At 40.4% G+C, this 15,668-nt stretch overlaps 1 protein-coding gene across 2 annotated transcripts in view; it reads right to left on the bottom strand.

Moving 5' to 3' along the window:
- Window positions 1-1,110: 1,110 nt before the first annotated feature.
- TBX15 (T-box 15) overlaps window positions 1,111-15,668 on the bottom strand; it is a 152,957-nt gene continuing 138,399 nt past the window's right edge. For both annotated transcript variants that reach the window (XM_027866767.1, XM_027866766.1), the window contains exon 8: window positions 1,111-2,633. In XM_027866767.1, coding sequence (XP_027722568.1) covers window positions 1,846-2,633 — 788 coding nt within the window. In that variant the 3' untranslated portion in view covers window positions 1,111-1,845. The remainder of the gene's footprint in view (window positions 2,634-15,668) is intronic.

Genomic DNA, 15,668 nt, shown 5'->3' with positions numbered 1-15,668 from the left:
ATCTCCTATACTCCTGACCATAGAACAATATCAACATAAATAATTGTCTGGGTTTGACATCCTTGTCTCCTGGGATATGTGCTTGGGGAGGAGATGGTCTTCTCAAATCAATAGACACACGAGAAACAATTGCAAAGATTTATTTAGCGGCATTTTGTGCTTGGCACTTAGAAACAGAATTCCGTGCATAGGGCAAATTTTTATACACCTTTTTCTTCATACATATTTTACATACCCTTTTTATTGCCCCTTTTTAATATTCATAATATTGAATTCCCCACTAGGCACATAAATACATTTATCTACAACACCTCAAAACCAAAATCTTAATAATATCTGTATTCTTTTACTTGGGATAATTGCAGTTCCACACCACTTAAATGCTTAGCTTATACCAAGCTGCAATTTTTTTTAATTGTTAAAGGCTATAGGGAGGGAGGAGTAGAGGGAAGAAATTAAAGAAACTTCAAAATGCAACCATCTATTTGTTTAAAACTGTGCTCTAAGGGAAGAGGCAAGATGAGTTTCTCTGAAATTCTGCGCTCTGAATTTCTGTGAAACTTTACAAATTTTCTATGGCCACTCTGGCATGCAAGGCACTAAATCCAGGTCAGCTGCCTTGGTTCACTTATAGCTGACCAGGTCTCTCTTCATTTTCAACAAGATCAGGCTAAATTAACAAACTCCCTTCTCACACTCCCATTCCCATTCTCTTGCCCCTTCCCATACTAAGTAAGACGCATGTTTTGGGGAGTCAAACTTCCACAAGTTGGTGCACCTGTGGATTCTGGAAGAATACCACTGACAGGACCTGTGGAGCTAAGATGCAGCCCTTCTCCCATCTCCTTTCCCACCTGGCACCCTGGCCAAGAGTATTTGTATATAAAGTAGGAATTGGAGCATCCCAAAGAGGTCTTTTCCTCAGTAAAATCGTGGTTTTTGTATCCTGTTGGGAGGGGAAAAAAAAGCAGTTTCCTTGGTGAATTAAATTCTCACCACTGTTCACACATCCTCATTCTCTTTCTCTTTTTCACTTTTTTCTTTCTTTCTTTCTTTCTTTCTTTCTTTCTTTCTTTCTTTCTTTTTCTTTCTTTTTCTTTCTTTCTCTCTTTCCATTCCTTTCATTCTCTCCTATCACATAAGTTGCACCACTGAATTTTCAGGACAATAGCTAATCAGCTGGAAGGAGCCAAAGTCAGGAGAGCACCTTCCTTCAGGAAGTAAAGTCCAATTGTGGCTCTGACGTCCATCTACCCCTCATCGATGGGAAGTGGTTTCAGGAGGTCCGATTCACTCCAGAAACAGGTAGGGTCCTGGGGGGATAGGGGTCAAGGGTAGCCTTCCCAGACCATGTAGCTTTGTAGAAAGACCAGTCCTTGGTGAAGTACCCACTCTGGGCCTCCCTTCAAGAAGAGCTCACCCTAGTTGAGAGTGAGTGTTAAGTGTATGTGTGTGTGTATGTGTGTTTGTATGTGTGTTTGTATATATATGTGTATATATGTATGTATTAGGTATGTATATATATGCATGTTTCATTGGCTGTTACACTCTAGCCTCTCTCTTATATTAATATAAAACGATTGTCCCATCTTTCCAAAGGCCACTTAGGATTAAAGGTTAGACACTGGATAACAAGGCTAAGTCTTTGGATATTGTGAGCATGGGCCAGGCAGTCAGATGTAAGTTCCATCTCAAGTGTTCTATAAGATTCCCACCCCACCCCCTTCAAAAGAAAAAAAAAAAATGCAGTTCCACTGTTCGTTCAAAGGCTTTGAGCTCCTGACAACGAGGACGCCTTCACGGAAACAGCGGAGGGTCTTTGGTGATGAGAGGTCAGGTTCCCAATTAAACCATATGCACAGACATCTGGGAGGAGGAAGAGCCAGGGACAGACCCATACTGCCGGCTGTCACAGGTGTTGGCTGTCTGCTGGTTGGCCGAAGAGGGGCTGATCATATGCATGCCATGTTCCATCCCTGTGGGCAGATATTGCCTTTCACCAAAGGCCCCATTGGAGGGAGACGAACAGAGTAAAGTGCTTTGGGAGGTGGTCAGTTTCTCTGGGCTCGCAGCCAGCCTGGGGGAGGTGGGGAAGTTGTAACCATAGAGGTTGTAAGGGTTGTGAAGGGAGAAGGCGTTGTAGGAGCTCTGCTGCATGTGGCTGCCACCGAACACGTGTGGGGACGAAGGACTGGACGCTGGGTTGCCTGCCTGCATGACGTATTGAAATTGGGAGGCAGGAAAAGAGCCCAGCTGGCTCCCATAGGCTTCCATCTTGCCGTTGCTGGGCAACGAAGGAGGAGTCGGGATTCCTGAGATCAGGGAGGGAGTCCTCTGAGGCATGAAGGTTTCTGAGGACTGACTGGCTGAGGTCGTGCCGCTCTGCAAACGGTTGTAGCTGCCGTCGCTCAGGCCCGGGTAGCTCTGCAGGGCAGCCATGTTGCTCCTGGCACACGGCGGATAATCAGAGAGGTTTAGGTTGCATAGCTGACTCTCCCGGCAGCCCACGTTGAAAGTGTTGGGGGCCAGGTGAAAGGTGGGAGGAGAACAGGACGGAGACAAGAGATGAGAAGAAGCCGAAGGGGACGGGGTTCCGGTGCTGGAGGTGGTCGGGGAGGTGCCTGTGCTGCCCCCTGAAAAACAGAACGGAACAAACGTCGTTTCAGTGGGAGACTTTGTCATAAGCCAGCGAGGCTCCCCATAACAACCACGCCCATTTCTAGAGCGCTGTACTCACAGCAGCCTTGAGGACCGTAAGTTCGTCATTCAACAGAGCAGGAAACTGAGGTTCAGAGAGTTAAAGAGACCAGTTTAGAGCTATAGCATCATAAATCTAGAACGGAAGGGCCCTCAAAAGCCATCCAATCCAACTTTCTCACTTTATCGGTAAAGAAGGCAGGGCCCAGGGAGGTTGTGACTTGCCCCCTTCTCCCTCCCCACTTCCTAGCTTTTTTATTTGGTGTCTTCTCCCAGTAGATTGTAAACCACTTGAGGGCAGAAATTTTCTTTCTTATTTTCATCACCAGCCCTACTTAATAAATGTTTATTGAATTGAATTGCCCAACATCACATAGCAAATAAGTTTCAAATCCAGGACTTAAACCCTGGTCTTCTCATTATAAGTCTAGTGTACTTTCCACCAGACCAGCAGCATAACTAGCAGTTCTGGCATCTGGGGGAAAGCAGCATAAAGGGTGCTCTCAAATCAATTTTTTAAGATGAATTCAGCTGAGAAAGGAAGAGATTCCAGGATCTAAGCCCCTGTTGAGAGAGAAACCCTAAGATACTACTCAGTAGGAGGAAAAACAGAAATCTCCTATAACTTTAGGTCTTCAGACATCACAAAATTGTTGCTGAGGCCGAGGAAGTAGGAGCAGGTTGTGGGTGGAAAAGTAAAAAAAAAAAAAAAAAAAAAATCCTTTGAAAAACTCTTCAAGGCATCTGTTTTTTTTTTTTCCCAACTTTTTTTTTTAATTTTCTCGGTTCCAAGAACTTTTCAAAGGATTCCCAACTCCCCCAGACCGACTATAGTCCCAGTATCTAAGGCTAAAGAGGGTTTCCCTCTTCCAATCTATTGGAAGGGGTAGCTTTGACTAACGTCGTCTGATGGCTATGTGGGTGACTGCTCTTGTGGTATACAAGGAGTTTGGGAATAGGAGTAGCTTCATTGTCTAGTTTTTGAAGGAGAAAGAAAATTGGTTAGCTAATTCCTTCTCTTGGAAACTTTTTTTACGTTATCTTAGAGAGCCTAGGGCCTCAAGGCCACATATGGCCCTCTAGGTCCTTGGGTGTGGTCTTTTGACCCAGTCCAAGTTTTACAGAACAAATCCATTTATTAAGGGGATTCCCCATCCCTGTCTTAGAGGCTTCAGATGTCAGTCAATGAATAAACATTAATTAAGTACCGACTTTGTGTTAGGCACTGTGCTTTGACGTGTTCTGCTTCCAACCTGGGCCAGTTTGCCTTTCTCAGGCAGCCCAGTGCCCTCTTCCCCACCCACATCTCCCCTCAGAGGCTCACCATGTGGGTGACAGACTTAAGGCAGATATCCAATCAGCTTTAGCTCTAGGGCAGTTCAGAACTCCTGAGGTCAAGCAATCCACGTGGATTATACATGTATGTGCCATCACTCGTGGCTATAATCCAGTTCTGAAGAGGTTCCAGTCTAAGGCACTAATGCAGAGTCAGCGGAGTTATGAACTGGTGCCACCATTCTGGAAAGCAATCTGGGACTGTACTAAAAAAGTCACTAAATCTTACAGATTCTCTGACCCAGGCATACTCTAGCTAGACCCCAGGGAAGTTAAAGAGAGAAAGGTCTATCTATAAAAATAGTCATTGCCGCACTTTTTCTGGGAGCGAAGAATTGTAAGTAAAGTGGGTGCCCTTCAATTGGGGAATGGCTGAATAAATTGTGGTGCATAAATGTAATGGAATATCATTTCACCACAAGAAATGACAAATGTGAAGGGATAGGTATTAGACCTTTGATTTCATTGGTATAGGGAACCCCCAGATGAGGAAACTCCTTCAACTGGCAAGTTATCCAGCATAGATGTGTTATAGAGTGTGTGGAGGAGAGTGAAGTGTAAGGATAGAAAGCTGAGAAGAGCTTTAAATGCCTTTCACATAAAGCAAATTCCCTTGCCCAAGACTGCTGACCTTCAGGGCAGGGTTTGGACTTTCCCAGAGTTGCCAAGACCTATATTTCCCAAAGGGGAATCTTGGAACCCTCTGGGCAGTCAACCTTAACTTATGCTGGGATTCCCAGAATTGGAATTCCTACAGGAGAGGGGAGAGAGCAGGGGCAAATGAAAAATAAAATAGAACAATCAAATGTAATGAAGGAAATGGGCAGAGAAAAAATTGTTAAATAAAAGTCTTGAGGAACCAAAAAATCAGGGTATTAGATCAAATTCGAAGTCAAATACCCAAAAGTACTCCAAAAAGTAAAGATTCTAAGAGAATCCTTGGCAAACAACAATTTAAAATATATCTAATGATCTGGAAAGTTCTCCCCAACAGGACTGTGTAAGCTACTTGAGGGGAGGGACCATCTTTTGCCTTTCTTTGTAGCCCAGCTTAGCGCAGTGCCTAGCACATTGTAGGCACTTACTAAATGTTAGTTGACTCACTGTTGGCCCAGAATAAAGCACACATTTAGCTTTTGTTTATGGTTTTTGTTATTATAATGTCAGATGTAGAGTTTCAGCATTGGACTAGAGATATTAGAGGTCAATCAGATTAACCCTTTCATTTTAGAGTAAAGGAAACTAGAGGTCAAAAAGGTCAAGTGACTTCTCCAAGGTAATATAGCTCATTCCTCGAAGGGGTGGAATAAAAATGTAGGGCTCCTGATTATCAGACCAGTGCTCTTTTCACCACATCAACCTAACACAAAACTAGCATATACTTTTTAATCGAAAAGATTCCCCATACAGCTTTCCAAGCAATAACTTCCAGATGGGGCAGACTTCAACTATAGATCAAGGTCTTCACCAGCACCATTATGGTGTATTTCAGAGACCCCTGAAAAGCCCTACCTCCATTTTTTTAAATCTCCCATTTTTGCTGGATTCTATTTATCATTTCAGAATAATTATTTCCATCACATCTGAAAGGGTTTAAAATGTACATGACCCTCAGGGAGATCACACATTGATTGAAATTGATTGAAATTTACACTAAGAAGGAAATGATTGATACCGTGTCATTTCCTGAGAGCAGATTTTTACTTGGAGTAGGGGACTAGGGGAGAAGTCACTTTGCACCTGAGATAGAAGGGAAAGGGCCTCAGAAAGGGGTCTGTCTCACTTTGTCACTTTCACAGCCCTGCTCACAGCATCTTAAATGAAATAGCCACTCCCTCCCTGCCTGGGGTAGAGGCTTTCTCTCTATTTCTCACATATTCCCATGAAAAGGAAGCTATGCTGAATTCTGCGAGGTTAGGAACAATAAGTCATGGGACACGGAATAGAGAAACTTGACTCCAGCTGTAGAGAGATTTGTGTTTTACAGAGATATTTATCTAGTCTCCTCTCTTTGTGAGTATTGTCCTGCTCACCATGGGCTGGTGTTTTACCTAGTCCCAGAGGGGACCACCTGTTCAGCACACTGTACTGTCCTGTTACAAATACGCTCCATCATCCTCAGGCCTTAAGCCTACAGCAGGAAGCGTGATGTGGAACAGAGAATTTTTTACAACTTTGAAATGGTTTTCTTGGACGGTTCACAGTGGAGGGAATGGCACTGATTTAAAGTCCAAGTCAGTTACACTCAAAAAAAAAAAAGATGGGGGTGGGGTGGGCAGGGATTGGGGTATTAACAAGTTACAGTGTTCTCTGCAGACCATGTGAGAAGCGCACATTAAGAAGGTTTTAGCTGCCGTGGGCTTTTAAATACCACTGATTTGAAATGAGTCTTTGTGGCCCCTGGAGCTGCAGGAGAAGGTGAGAAATACTGGAAATGGATTAGCAGAAGATGGATATGGGCAAACCTGTCCAGGAAATGGTCAAGCTGCTTCCATACATTTTGCTTTCTATCATGCATTTTTCAAAAGTCAAGAGGAGACATTAGTTATTATTCTCTGTTCACATTGAGGGCTAGACTTGATGGGCCTTAATTTTTCAGAAGCAGAAACCAAGGTAACAAAAAATCAGTATGATTTTAAATTCTCGAAACATGTCAACCTTAAAGTGAAATTAAAATAATAGATCAGCCAAAAAGATGGTTTTAAAAACAAAAGCAATTAATGAGGAGAAAGACATTGTGTTATAGTGGATAAAGAGTTGGCCTTATAGGGGCAGCTAGGTGGCACAGTGGATAGAATACTGACCCTGGAGTCAGGAAGACCTGAGTTCAAATTCAACTCAACCCTAATTGCCACACACACACGTACAAAAAGAGTCGACCTTACATTAGGAAAGAGCTGGTTCTCACTCCCACTACTATCAAAGTGACAGTGTGATCCTGGCTAAATTATTTAACCTCTCAGTGTTTCTGGCCGATTGCTGAGACTACAAGTTGCTGGGAGGTGCTGACATCTATTGGGAATAATAATAATAATAACTAACATTTATATAGCACTTACTTTATGCTCATCACTTTACAATTATTATCTCATCTGATCCTCAGAACAACCCTGAAGGTAGGTGCTATTATTATCTCTATTTTACAGATAAGGAAACTAAGGTAAACAGAGGTTAAGTGACTTGCCTAGGGTCACACACAACAAATAAGTGTCTGAGGCTAGATTTGAACTCAGGTCTTCCTGACTTCAGACTGAACCACCTACCACAATGGTAGATGGAGTTCATCACTGGAAGCTCCTCACACCAGTGGTGTCAAATGCAAATAGAAAGGGGGAACCATTACTATATATATATAAGGATCCTTATGGGCTACATATTGACTTAGTTTTAAAATGTGATATTATTTATGTTTCATTGTTTTTTATCTATTCCATTAATTATTTCCCAATTACATTTTAATCTGGTTCGGCAGCACGTGGGGTGTGCATGTGTTCGACACCTCTGTCCTATACCAAGAAATCTGCAGGTTTAGTTTTATGAAAAGGTGGGGGATGGGGGATGACCTATTCTCCCTTTTTAACCTTCAACACATGTGCTGCCCTGCCAGGGTAGAAGCTGAAAGTCTTCATCTGAAGGTAACTTAAACCAGCATGGGCAAGAAAGTTTCCCTAAGCTGAGAATGAAAGGAGACAGATCCAACTCTCAGGGAGAAACAAAATGAACGGATTGGTCTCTAACTCTACTCTCCCTACCTCCCAGCTCTTCTGTCTGAATTCTTCCCCCATTTCAGTATGGCCTCACTTGCCTAACTCCCTCAGGATGAAGGCTCTCAGTCTGCCAACAAGAGAGGCAGAAAGCAGTCCTGGGAATAGTTTTTTTGCACAGCAGCAAAGTGTTATTAGCAGTTGAGTGCCCAGGGTCCAAACAGAATCGTAGACCTCGCATTGGAAGGGACCTCAGAATGTTAGCTCCTAATAGACAAGATCCCACAGTGGTTAGCTTCGTTGGTGTCGATGGAGACCGGTATCTTAGTTCATCTGGCCATTCCCCAAACATTTATGAATATCCTGTCCAATATAACAATGGGTAGATGCCAAGGATGTTACAGGCTGAAGTAGCATTGCTTATTTATGACCCATGTTCTACTGGGCATGAACTGGCTAAGGCATCATTGATATAATAATAACTGACAGGATAACAATGATAGCTAATACTCATCTAGTAATTTACAAATATTAACCCTTTTTTTCTCACAACAGCCTAGGAGGTAGGAGCTGTTATTATTATTCCCATTTTTCAGATGAGGAAATTAAAGCTTAGAGGGTTTAAATGACTTGCTCACAGTCATACAGCTAGCTAGTAAGTGTCAGGCAGGATTTGAACACAGGTCTTCCTGACTCCACATTCCATGTTCTAGCCACTGTACCACCTCGCTGCCTATGGTTCTTTAAGTTTAGCATAGTTGGTTTTATCATCTATTCCTCATACCAACTCTGTGAGGGGAAATGATTCAGTGTTAATTTCTCTAATTTATGGATGAGAGTTTTTTGGAGGAGAATTTTAAGAGAGCTCAGGTGAGTCTCTGCCTTTTCTCTGTCATCTTGGCTCTCCATTTTAAGGATGAGGAAACTAAGTCTGAATAAAGTTACGTGATTTGTCCAGGACAGATTCCTAGTAAGCATCTGAGGCAGAATTGACTAGATTCAAACCTAGGTCATCATGACACCAAATCTATTGCACTACCCACTAAGCCACATCGCCCCAGCCTATGCTCCCAAAGCCGAAAGCAACAATAAAACTACTCTGGATTACCCACCCTCCAAAAAAATCACTGTGGGTCCCAAGTGGCCTCATGAATCCATTCTCTTCCCTGGCCAATCTCAAAGAAGATGCTCTGGCCTCAGTTTCCTCATCTGTCAAAGGAATCAGTTGGATCTCTAGTCCCTTCAGGGCTGTGTGTGATTCTAAGTGAAGTACAAGAATAATAGGTATATTGGTTCCTAGAGTCCTCTTCCCCTTCCTTCTTTTCTCCTTCCCCAGAGATTCTGATTTACTTTGGAAAGGGGAAAGGCAGAGAGAAAATCAGGATATCCTGGAAACTCCACTCCCAGCAGATTAGAATCCCCTAGCCCCCTTCTGAGCTTCCTTCAATCTTATTTCGGCAGCATGCTGAAGTGAGATGACCACTAAAATTCATATATAGTATTAACTTGCTCATATATTCAGGGCTAACAGCCAAGATAATCAGAAGGAGCACATTTATAATAGTGATCTTGTAAGAAGACAGTAATCCAGAATAATACAAGTATCCCATGAAGACAAGCTAAATGTGTTTATGAAAATCCTAAATGCCAAACCTGCTGACTTTTGCATCTTTAAAGTGATCACTTCCAGATTGCATTATGGAAGTTTTCACATAAAGTTTCCTTTTGTTTCTTTTTTTTTATTTTCAGATTGAAAAATAGCAAGGAAAAAGTCGGGGGGAAACTCCATCTGGGCTGGTAGAGAATAAATTTCCATGTAATTACTTGATTCCATGAGCCAAAACTCCTCTTGTATAACTTGATGGCATCTGTCCCTGAGGAATGCTGACTCACTAGATGTCCTTGAGAAGCCCTTCTTGGGAGTTTATTTAAACAGGTAAAAGGTAAAATTCACTCTGTGTTCTAAAGACTTAATGATTGATTCATTCATTCTGTAAAGGTCAACTTGAAACAACTCCGTAGAAAGATCAGTTGAATGAAGTGGAGATATTTAGAAGAGAAGGCTTAGGGAGAACATTATCAATGTCTTCAAGTATTTAAAAGGTTCCGATGAGACGGAGAAATCGAATTTGTTTTGATTGGGCCCCGAAGGCACGACCAGGAGAAACTGTTGGAATGTGCAGAAAGGAAGATTTCAAGAAAACTTCCTGATAATTAGAATTATCTAAAAGTGGAACGTGTTCCTCAGGAAAGAGTGAGTTTCCCACTAATGGAGGTTTTCAAGCAGAAGATGGACAACCCTTCGTGAATGATGTTTTCGATGAAATTCCTACTCAGATTGCATTGGACAAGATGGGTTTTGGAGTGCCTCACAACTCTGAGATAATATTATTCTCAGAGCTATTAAGTGCCTATTGTTCCCATGCAGTGATGGAGACAGAAACCGATTCCAAAAATATTAAGAAGCATAATCCTATGCTGCCCAACCAAGAAATCCTATATTTCTCATAAAGTAAATGTGAAATTCTATACTACTGATGGGAATTGTGTAGTTTCATGCTTTGTAAAACTAGCTATAAGAACTCTCTTTCCCATTAAATTCAAGTATTTAAATATTTTAAGCTTTTTTTCTTAAAAAAACTTGAATGTACAAGAACAATACTTAATTACATGTAGATTAGCTGTATTATAGATGGCCTGTCCTCCTTCCTATCTACACAATCTGGAGACCTTCTCCCACTGCCACACAGCTGATCCTTCTCCACCCACTGCATTTCTCCATAGGATTGTTCACCTCATTCTTCAATTCCTATCTGCTACCTCATAAAATCACAGATTTCTCTACTATGGGTTTTATTGTTTCCATTGACATGCTCTAATATTTGCAGTTATCTAACTGAGAGGATGGAAGAGGAGAAAAAGGAAGTGAATTGTAGTGATGTTCCTAAGACTTTCTCCAACTCCTTGACCAATAGCAGTCAAGTTAAACACTACGCCACCACCCCACATATATACATCAATCCCTTACAAGAAATGTGTTAGTCAACCAAGAAAAGTGTGTTTTATAAAAGTCATGACATAAAGTAGAGAATAAAAGGTTATAGTTTGGTTTTTTGACAATTGTGTGAGAATGCATTGAGGTATTACAGGCATAGATTACAGATATTACAGAAGGTATAGACATCACAAAGCTTCTGTGCAAACTAAATCAATGCAGCTAGAACTGAAAGAAAGGAGAGGGGGAAGCCTTTTATCAATAAGTCTGACATCTAAAAGTCTGTAGGGAATTGCTACAAGCTTAAGTCAATCTTTAAGAAAACTTTTCAAAGAACATGATCAAATGGTTTTCAAAAGAAAACAAAAGGCAACTATCAACAAGCATCTTTCAAATTTGTTCAGATAATTAGGGAAATGAAAATCAAAACAACTGAGATGTCACTTCATACCCATCAAAATATCAAATTGCCAAAGATGGAAAAATTCAGTGGTAGAACTGTAGGAAAAGAGTACTCTAATCCTCCGTTGGCAGAGTGAATTGGTCCTAACAATTCTGGCAAACAATTTGAAATTATGCAAGAAAATTTACTAAGTTGTACATATCCTGTGACCCAACAATCCCACTACTGGGTTTTATGCTTTGAGGAAGTTAATTACAGTAAGAAAAGACCCATATGCACAAAACGATTCATAATGGCATTATTTTAATAACAAAAAGCTGGAAACAAAATATGTTTTCAATGATTGGGAAATGGATGAACAAATTGTGACATATGAATGTGATGGAGTAATGAGAATGCCAGATATGAGGATTTCAGGGAAACATGAAAATGTATGAAAAGATGTAGGGTGAATATAGTTTAAAAAAAAAAAAGACCAATCTCTACAATGACTACAACAGTGTAAATAAAATAAAAACCAAAAGGCAACAACACTCAGGTCAAGATAATAAATGATGTACGTCTCAAATTATTAATTGTTAAAGCATATACTACTTCTATCTGTTAAAAACTAGTAAACTACAAAAGGGGAAGTGGTATGCTATCAATTGAAATTACTCTATAATGTGGTTTTGCTTAACTGTTTGTGGGAAGTTTGGGTAATTGTTGAATATGTCTGGTGTATTAAAACATGCATCTGTAAAAAGGGTTTTTTTTAAGAAAATGTTGCTTATCTGACAATATTACTAATATCTGGAGACTTGGCCTCTGTTTCCTTACCATTACCCTTTCTGCCCTGGAGAAAACTCCACCCCAAAGCCCCAGTCTCTAAACTGGTGACTCTCTTGCCCAGATTCCTATTTCAGGAGGAGACCTTGCCATGCTTACTTCATTCCTAACTCAACCCACTTTCTGAACTTCTTTGTCACCTCATCATTTCCCTTGCCCCCATCCAGGCACTCTAGTAGAACATAAGCCCCTTGAGGGTAAGGACTGGGGGTGAGATAGATAATAGAAGCAAAGCACTTTGTAAATCTTAAAGCACTATATAAATACCTACCATCATCATTATTACCATTACTATTATTATTACTATTAAGTCACCAGGCCTCCAGTCTGGTGACAACTTCATTTCCTAAGTCTTTTACCATGTTCTTGTTAAGCTCAAGAAATGTTTATAGAGCAATAGAGGAGGTATGCTGGTTAATGTTTAACAACCAGCCTCTCTGGGGGAAAATACATACACATACTTTTAAGGTTAATCTGCTTCATCAACACTATTAGGTTGAGACAATCAACAAAACAATGAAGCAGGTCCTGATTTGTAGCGTTCCCTATTTCCAAGGGGTAAATGCTCATTCTGAAAAATTTAACAATTGACTCTCCTGCCGCTTTGCACATCCCTGGTAGGGAAAGGACTGTCTTATTGGCTTGTATTAGTGCCCCCAGTGCTTAGCATGGTATCTGGCACATAGTAGGTTCTTAATAAATGCTTTATCTATCTATCAATAGATGTTAGGGACTGAAAAGAGGCCATTTAGTGTGTAAGCAGAGAAAGAAGTAAACGAAGGTATGTGCATTCACTATTCCAATTCACCAAACAAGTTGGCCAGCTTGAATTGTTAGGAAGTCAGGAAAAGTTTCCTAATGATTAGTGATGTCCATATTGGAATGGGCTACCTCAGGAGTTGGAAAGGTGATCCCTGTTTAGATATGGGTTAGAATAGACAGCCTCTGGGGTCTCTTCCATCTTTGAGATTTTTCTTATAGGCTACCTCTCTCATTTTTTGACCTCTGTCTCCAGTACTCATATACTGATGTAGACATGAGGAAGAGCCCAAAGGTTAAACAGTTCAATGCAAAAAAGTCCTATTATGTGCCTCCAAACTATAAAGCATTGTGATAGGTAATGGAATTGACCGCCATTTTACATTGTCTGTATGTTGGTCTTATCATTTAGCACACAGTTTACTGAACAATTTCTTTCTCCTAAATGATAGAACATCTCTTTTTTCCTTACTATAGACCTTAGGCATGGGGATGACCTGCTGTGCAGGCCAATAGATATTGGAGTGGATAGAACAATGGAACATTTTACCTGGAATCAGGAAGACCTGAGTTCAAACCTACTTAATCACTTACTAGCTAAGTGAACTTGGGCAGATACTTAACCTCTGTTGTCTCAGTTTCCTCAACTGTAAAGTGGGGATAATAATTGCGCCTACCTCCCAGGGTTGTTGTGAGGGTCAAATGAAATAATATTTGTAAAGCATTTTGTGAACCTCAAAGCACTAAATAAATGCTAATTATTTAATCTCTTCCTTTTATATAGAAGAAACTAAAGCATAGAGAAGTTAATCAATGCATCTCCAGTTAGACAGTGACTGAGGCAAGATAAATGTAAGTACCCCAGCCAACAGTCCAGTGCAATTCTTCCAGACCATCTCATCTTACTAAAGCTTCTGTTTTCATGGAGCAGCATGTCATCTCTTTCTGCTGACATTTCGTATAAGTGAGTTACTGATATAAAACATTCTTTCAACTTTTTTTTTAAAGAGTTTAAATTGTATGTTCATCTTACAGTTTTTAAGCTCAAATCTATCTAAGCAGTGATTGATTACAAAAACCATTCCCCATATATTTAATGAATAAAAATTATCTACTTGATCCTTCAGATTTTTAACTGAATGACAATTTCCATTTCAATCAACAATGAATCAATAAGCATTTGGCACTTGTATCCCCAGATCTGCCTTTCCCAGGCTAAATAGCTCTAGTTTCCTCCAGAAGACAGTCATCCTACTGTCACCAAAATACTTGGGACCATTGAGTTTTAAACACCTAGACTTACTTCTGTCACCAATGTCAGATGTTAGAAGATTCTAAGAATTCTTGACCATCTGTTGTCAACGGGACTGAGACTGAAAGTCAAAATTGTCCTGGGCCCTCTCTGTGGCTCCATACCAACAAAATGATTCAATGAGTTCTTGGCTTTTTCCTTAATCTATCCTCTTAACATATGTATTCCATAATTTTTAGCTCTTTCAGCATTTCCTTGGTAATAAGTACTTTTGTCCATTGCTGCTTTCATAAGAGAAATTATCTTAACCTTGAAAGAAAGGTGAATATCTCCCCTTCAACACTGACATATGAGGCTATGTCTACACTATGGCAGTATCTGAATTGAAAACAAAAAAAATTCCTTATTTTTCACCTGGGGGTGTTTACTAATATTCAGATAATTGGTGCCAGCTAGGCAAAACATCTGGATAGCTGAATATTTCCATGTTTATCCAAATGTCCAGTATCATATAGACACAACTTAATATTCTCTTTCCTCCACTAAGAAGAAATTGTTAAGCAACCAATTTGCCATTGATGTTTCCAGTAGACAACCACTCTCTGCTTCTGAAGAGACACAAAACAATTTCGTACAGAAGAGTAGTGTCTCTTTCCTCTCTTTTATGAGTGACATTGCCCAGAGTTACTGGAACCCTTAGGCTTTAGGGAGGAGGGATAAGATTGTTGCTGATTTTATGTCCTTTGTTAAAGTCAAGGAACTAAGCCACAAAGTTTTTAATCATGAGAATCTGGATCAAGTTCAGTCTGAAGTTCAAAAATATATTCCAATTAAACTATTTAATAGATTCTTGGCTTTTCCTATTGCCCCATCCCCTTACCATGTGTATTCAATAACCCCAGGTTCTTTCTTGTTCCCCTGGTAATAAGTGGATTTCAGTAATGACGTCATGCTCTAAGAGTTTAGCTTCTTTCAAACCAATATGTTTTCTAAGTGTCTGTAATAAACCTGAATATTCATAGGCTTGAGTGAGTCATTTACCTTCACTATGAGTGTGAAGAGTGCACAGGGGAGATGGAAAGGTGGATGGTGAGGGTAACCAGGTTGTAGCATATTACCAGTAATAATTTATACTCAAAAAGTGCTGGGAAAAAACATCACCAAAGACACTTAGTAATGAAAAAGGAGATTAATTTACCAAGCAAGAATGGACAACCTGTGTACTACATGAGTACCCTTGAGGTGCTAAAAGAAATAGAGGAAGACTTCTGACACACTGGGAGAATCATTTGTAAGGAATTTACAGAAAGAAATGGATGAGAAGCCCACTGGTTGAGAACATGCAAAGAAGTTGAAATCTGCTTTGGAGAAATGCCTATACTAAGAAAGTCATAAATCCATCTAAGTTTCTCATTTGTTTGTATATCTTAAGTGTGCCATTAGCTCATGGATTGAAGAGTTCCAGCCCCATTAATAGTTTTGTGCTTATTTATATGGTGGTAGATGAATGTAAAGGCTTGAGGAAGATAGTACTTGGAGGGGGGTGGGAAGGGAGATAACTAAACCCAGCAAGTCACTGAGTATTTTTCCCAAGGCTAAGATATTGCCGCCTTGCCTTGATGGTGATATACCTGCTAAAAATCCTGATGCAGACTGCTACTTCTGCTCTAACTTGGAAACCCACCCTATGGAACA

The sequence above is a fragment of the Vombatus ursinus genome, unplaced genomic scaffold (assembly GCF_900497805.2).
Source record: "Vombatus ursinus unplaced genomic scaffold, bare-nosed wombat genome assembly UNPS02014782.1, whole genome shotgun sequence".
Taxonomy (NCBI): Eukaryota; Metazoa; Chordata; class Mammalia; order Diprotodontia; family Vombatidae; genus Vombatus; species Vombatus ursinus.
This window is presented reverse-complemented; position numbering and strand designations above follow the sequence as displayed.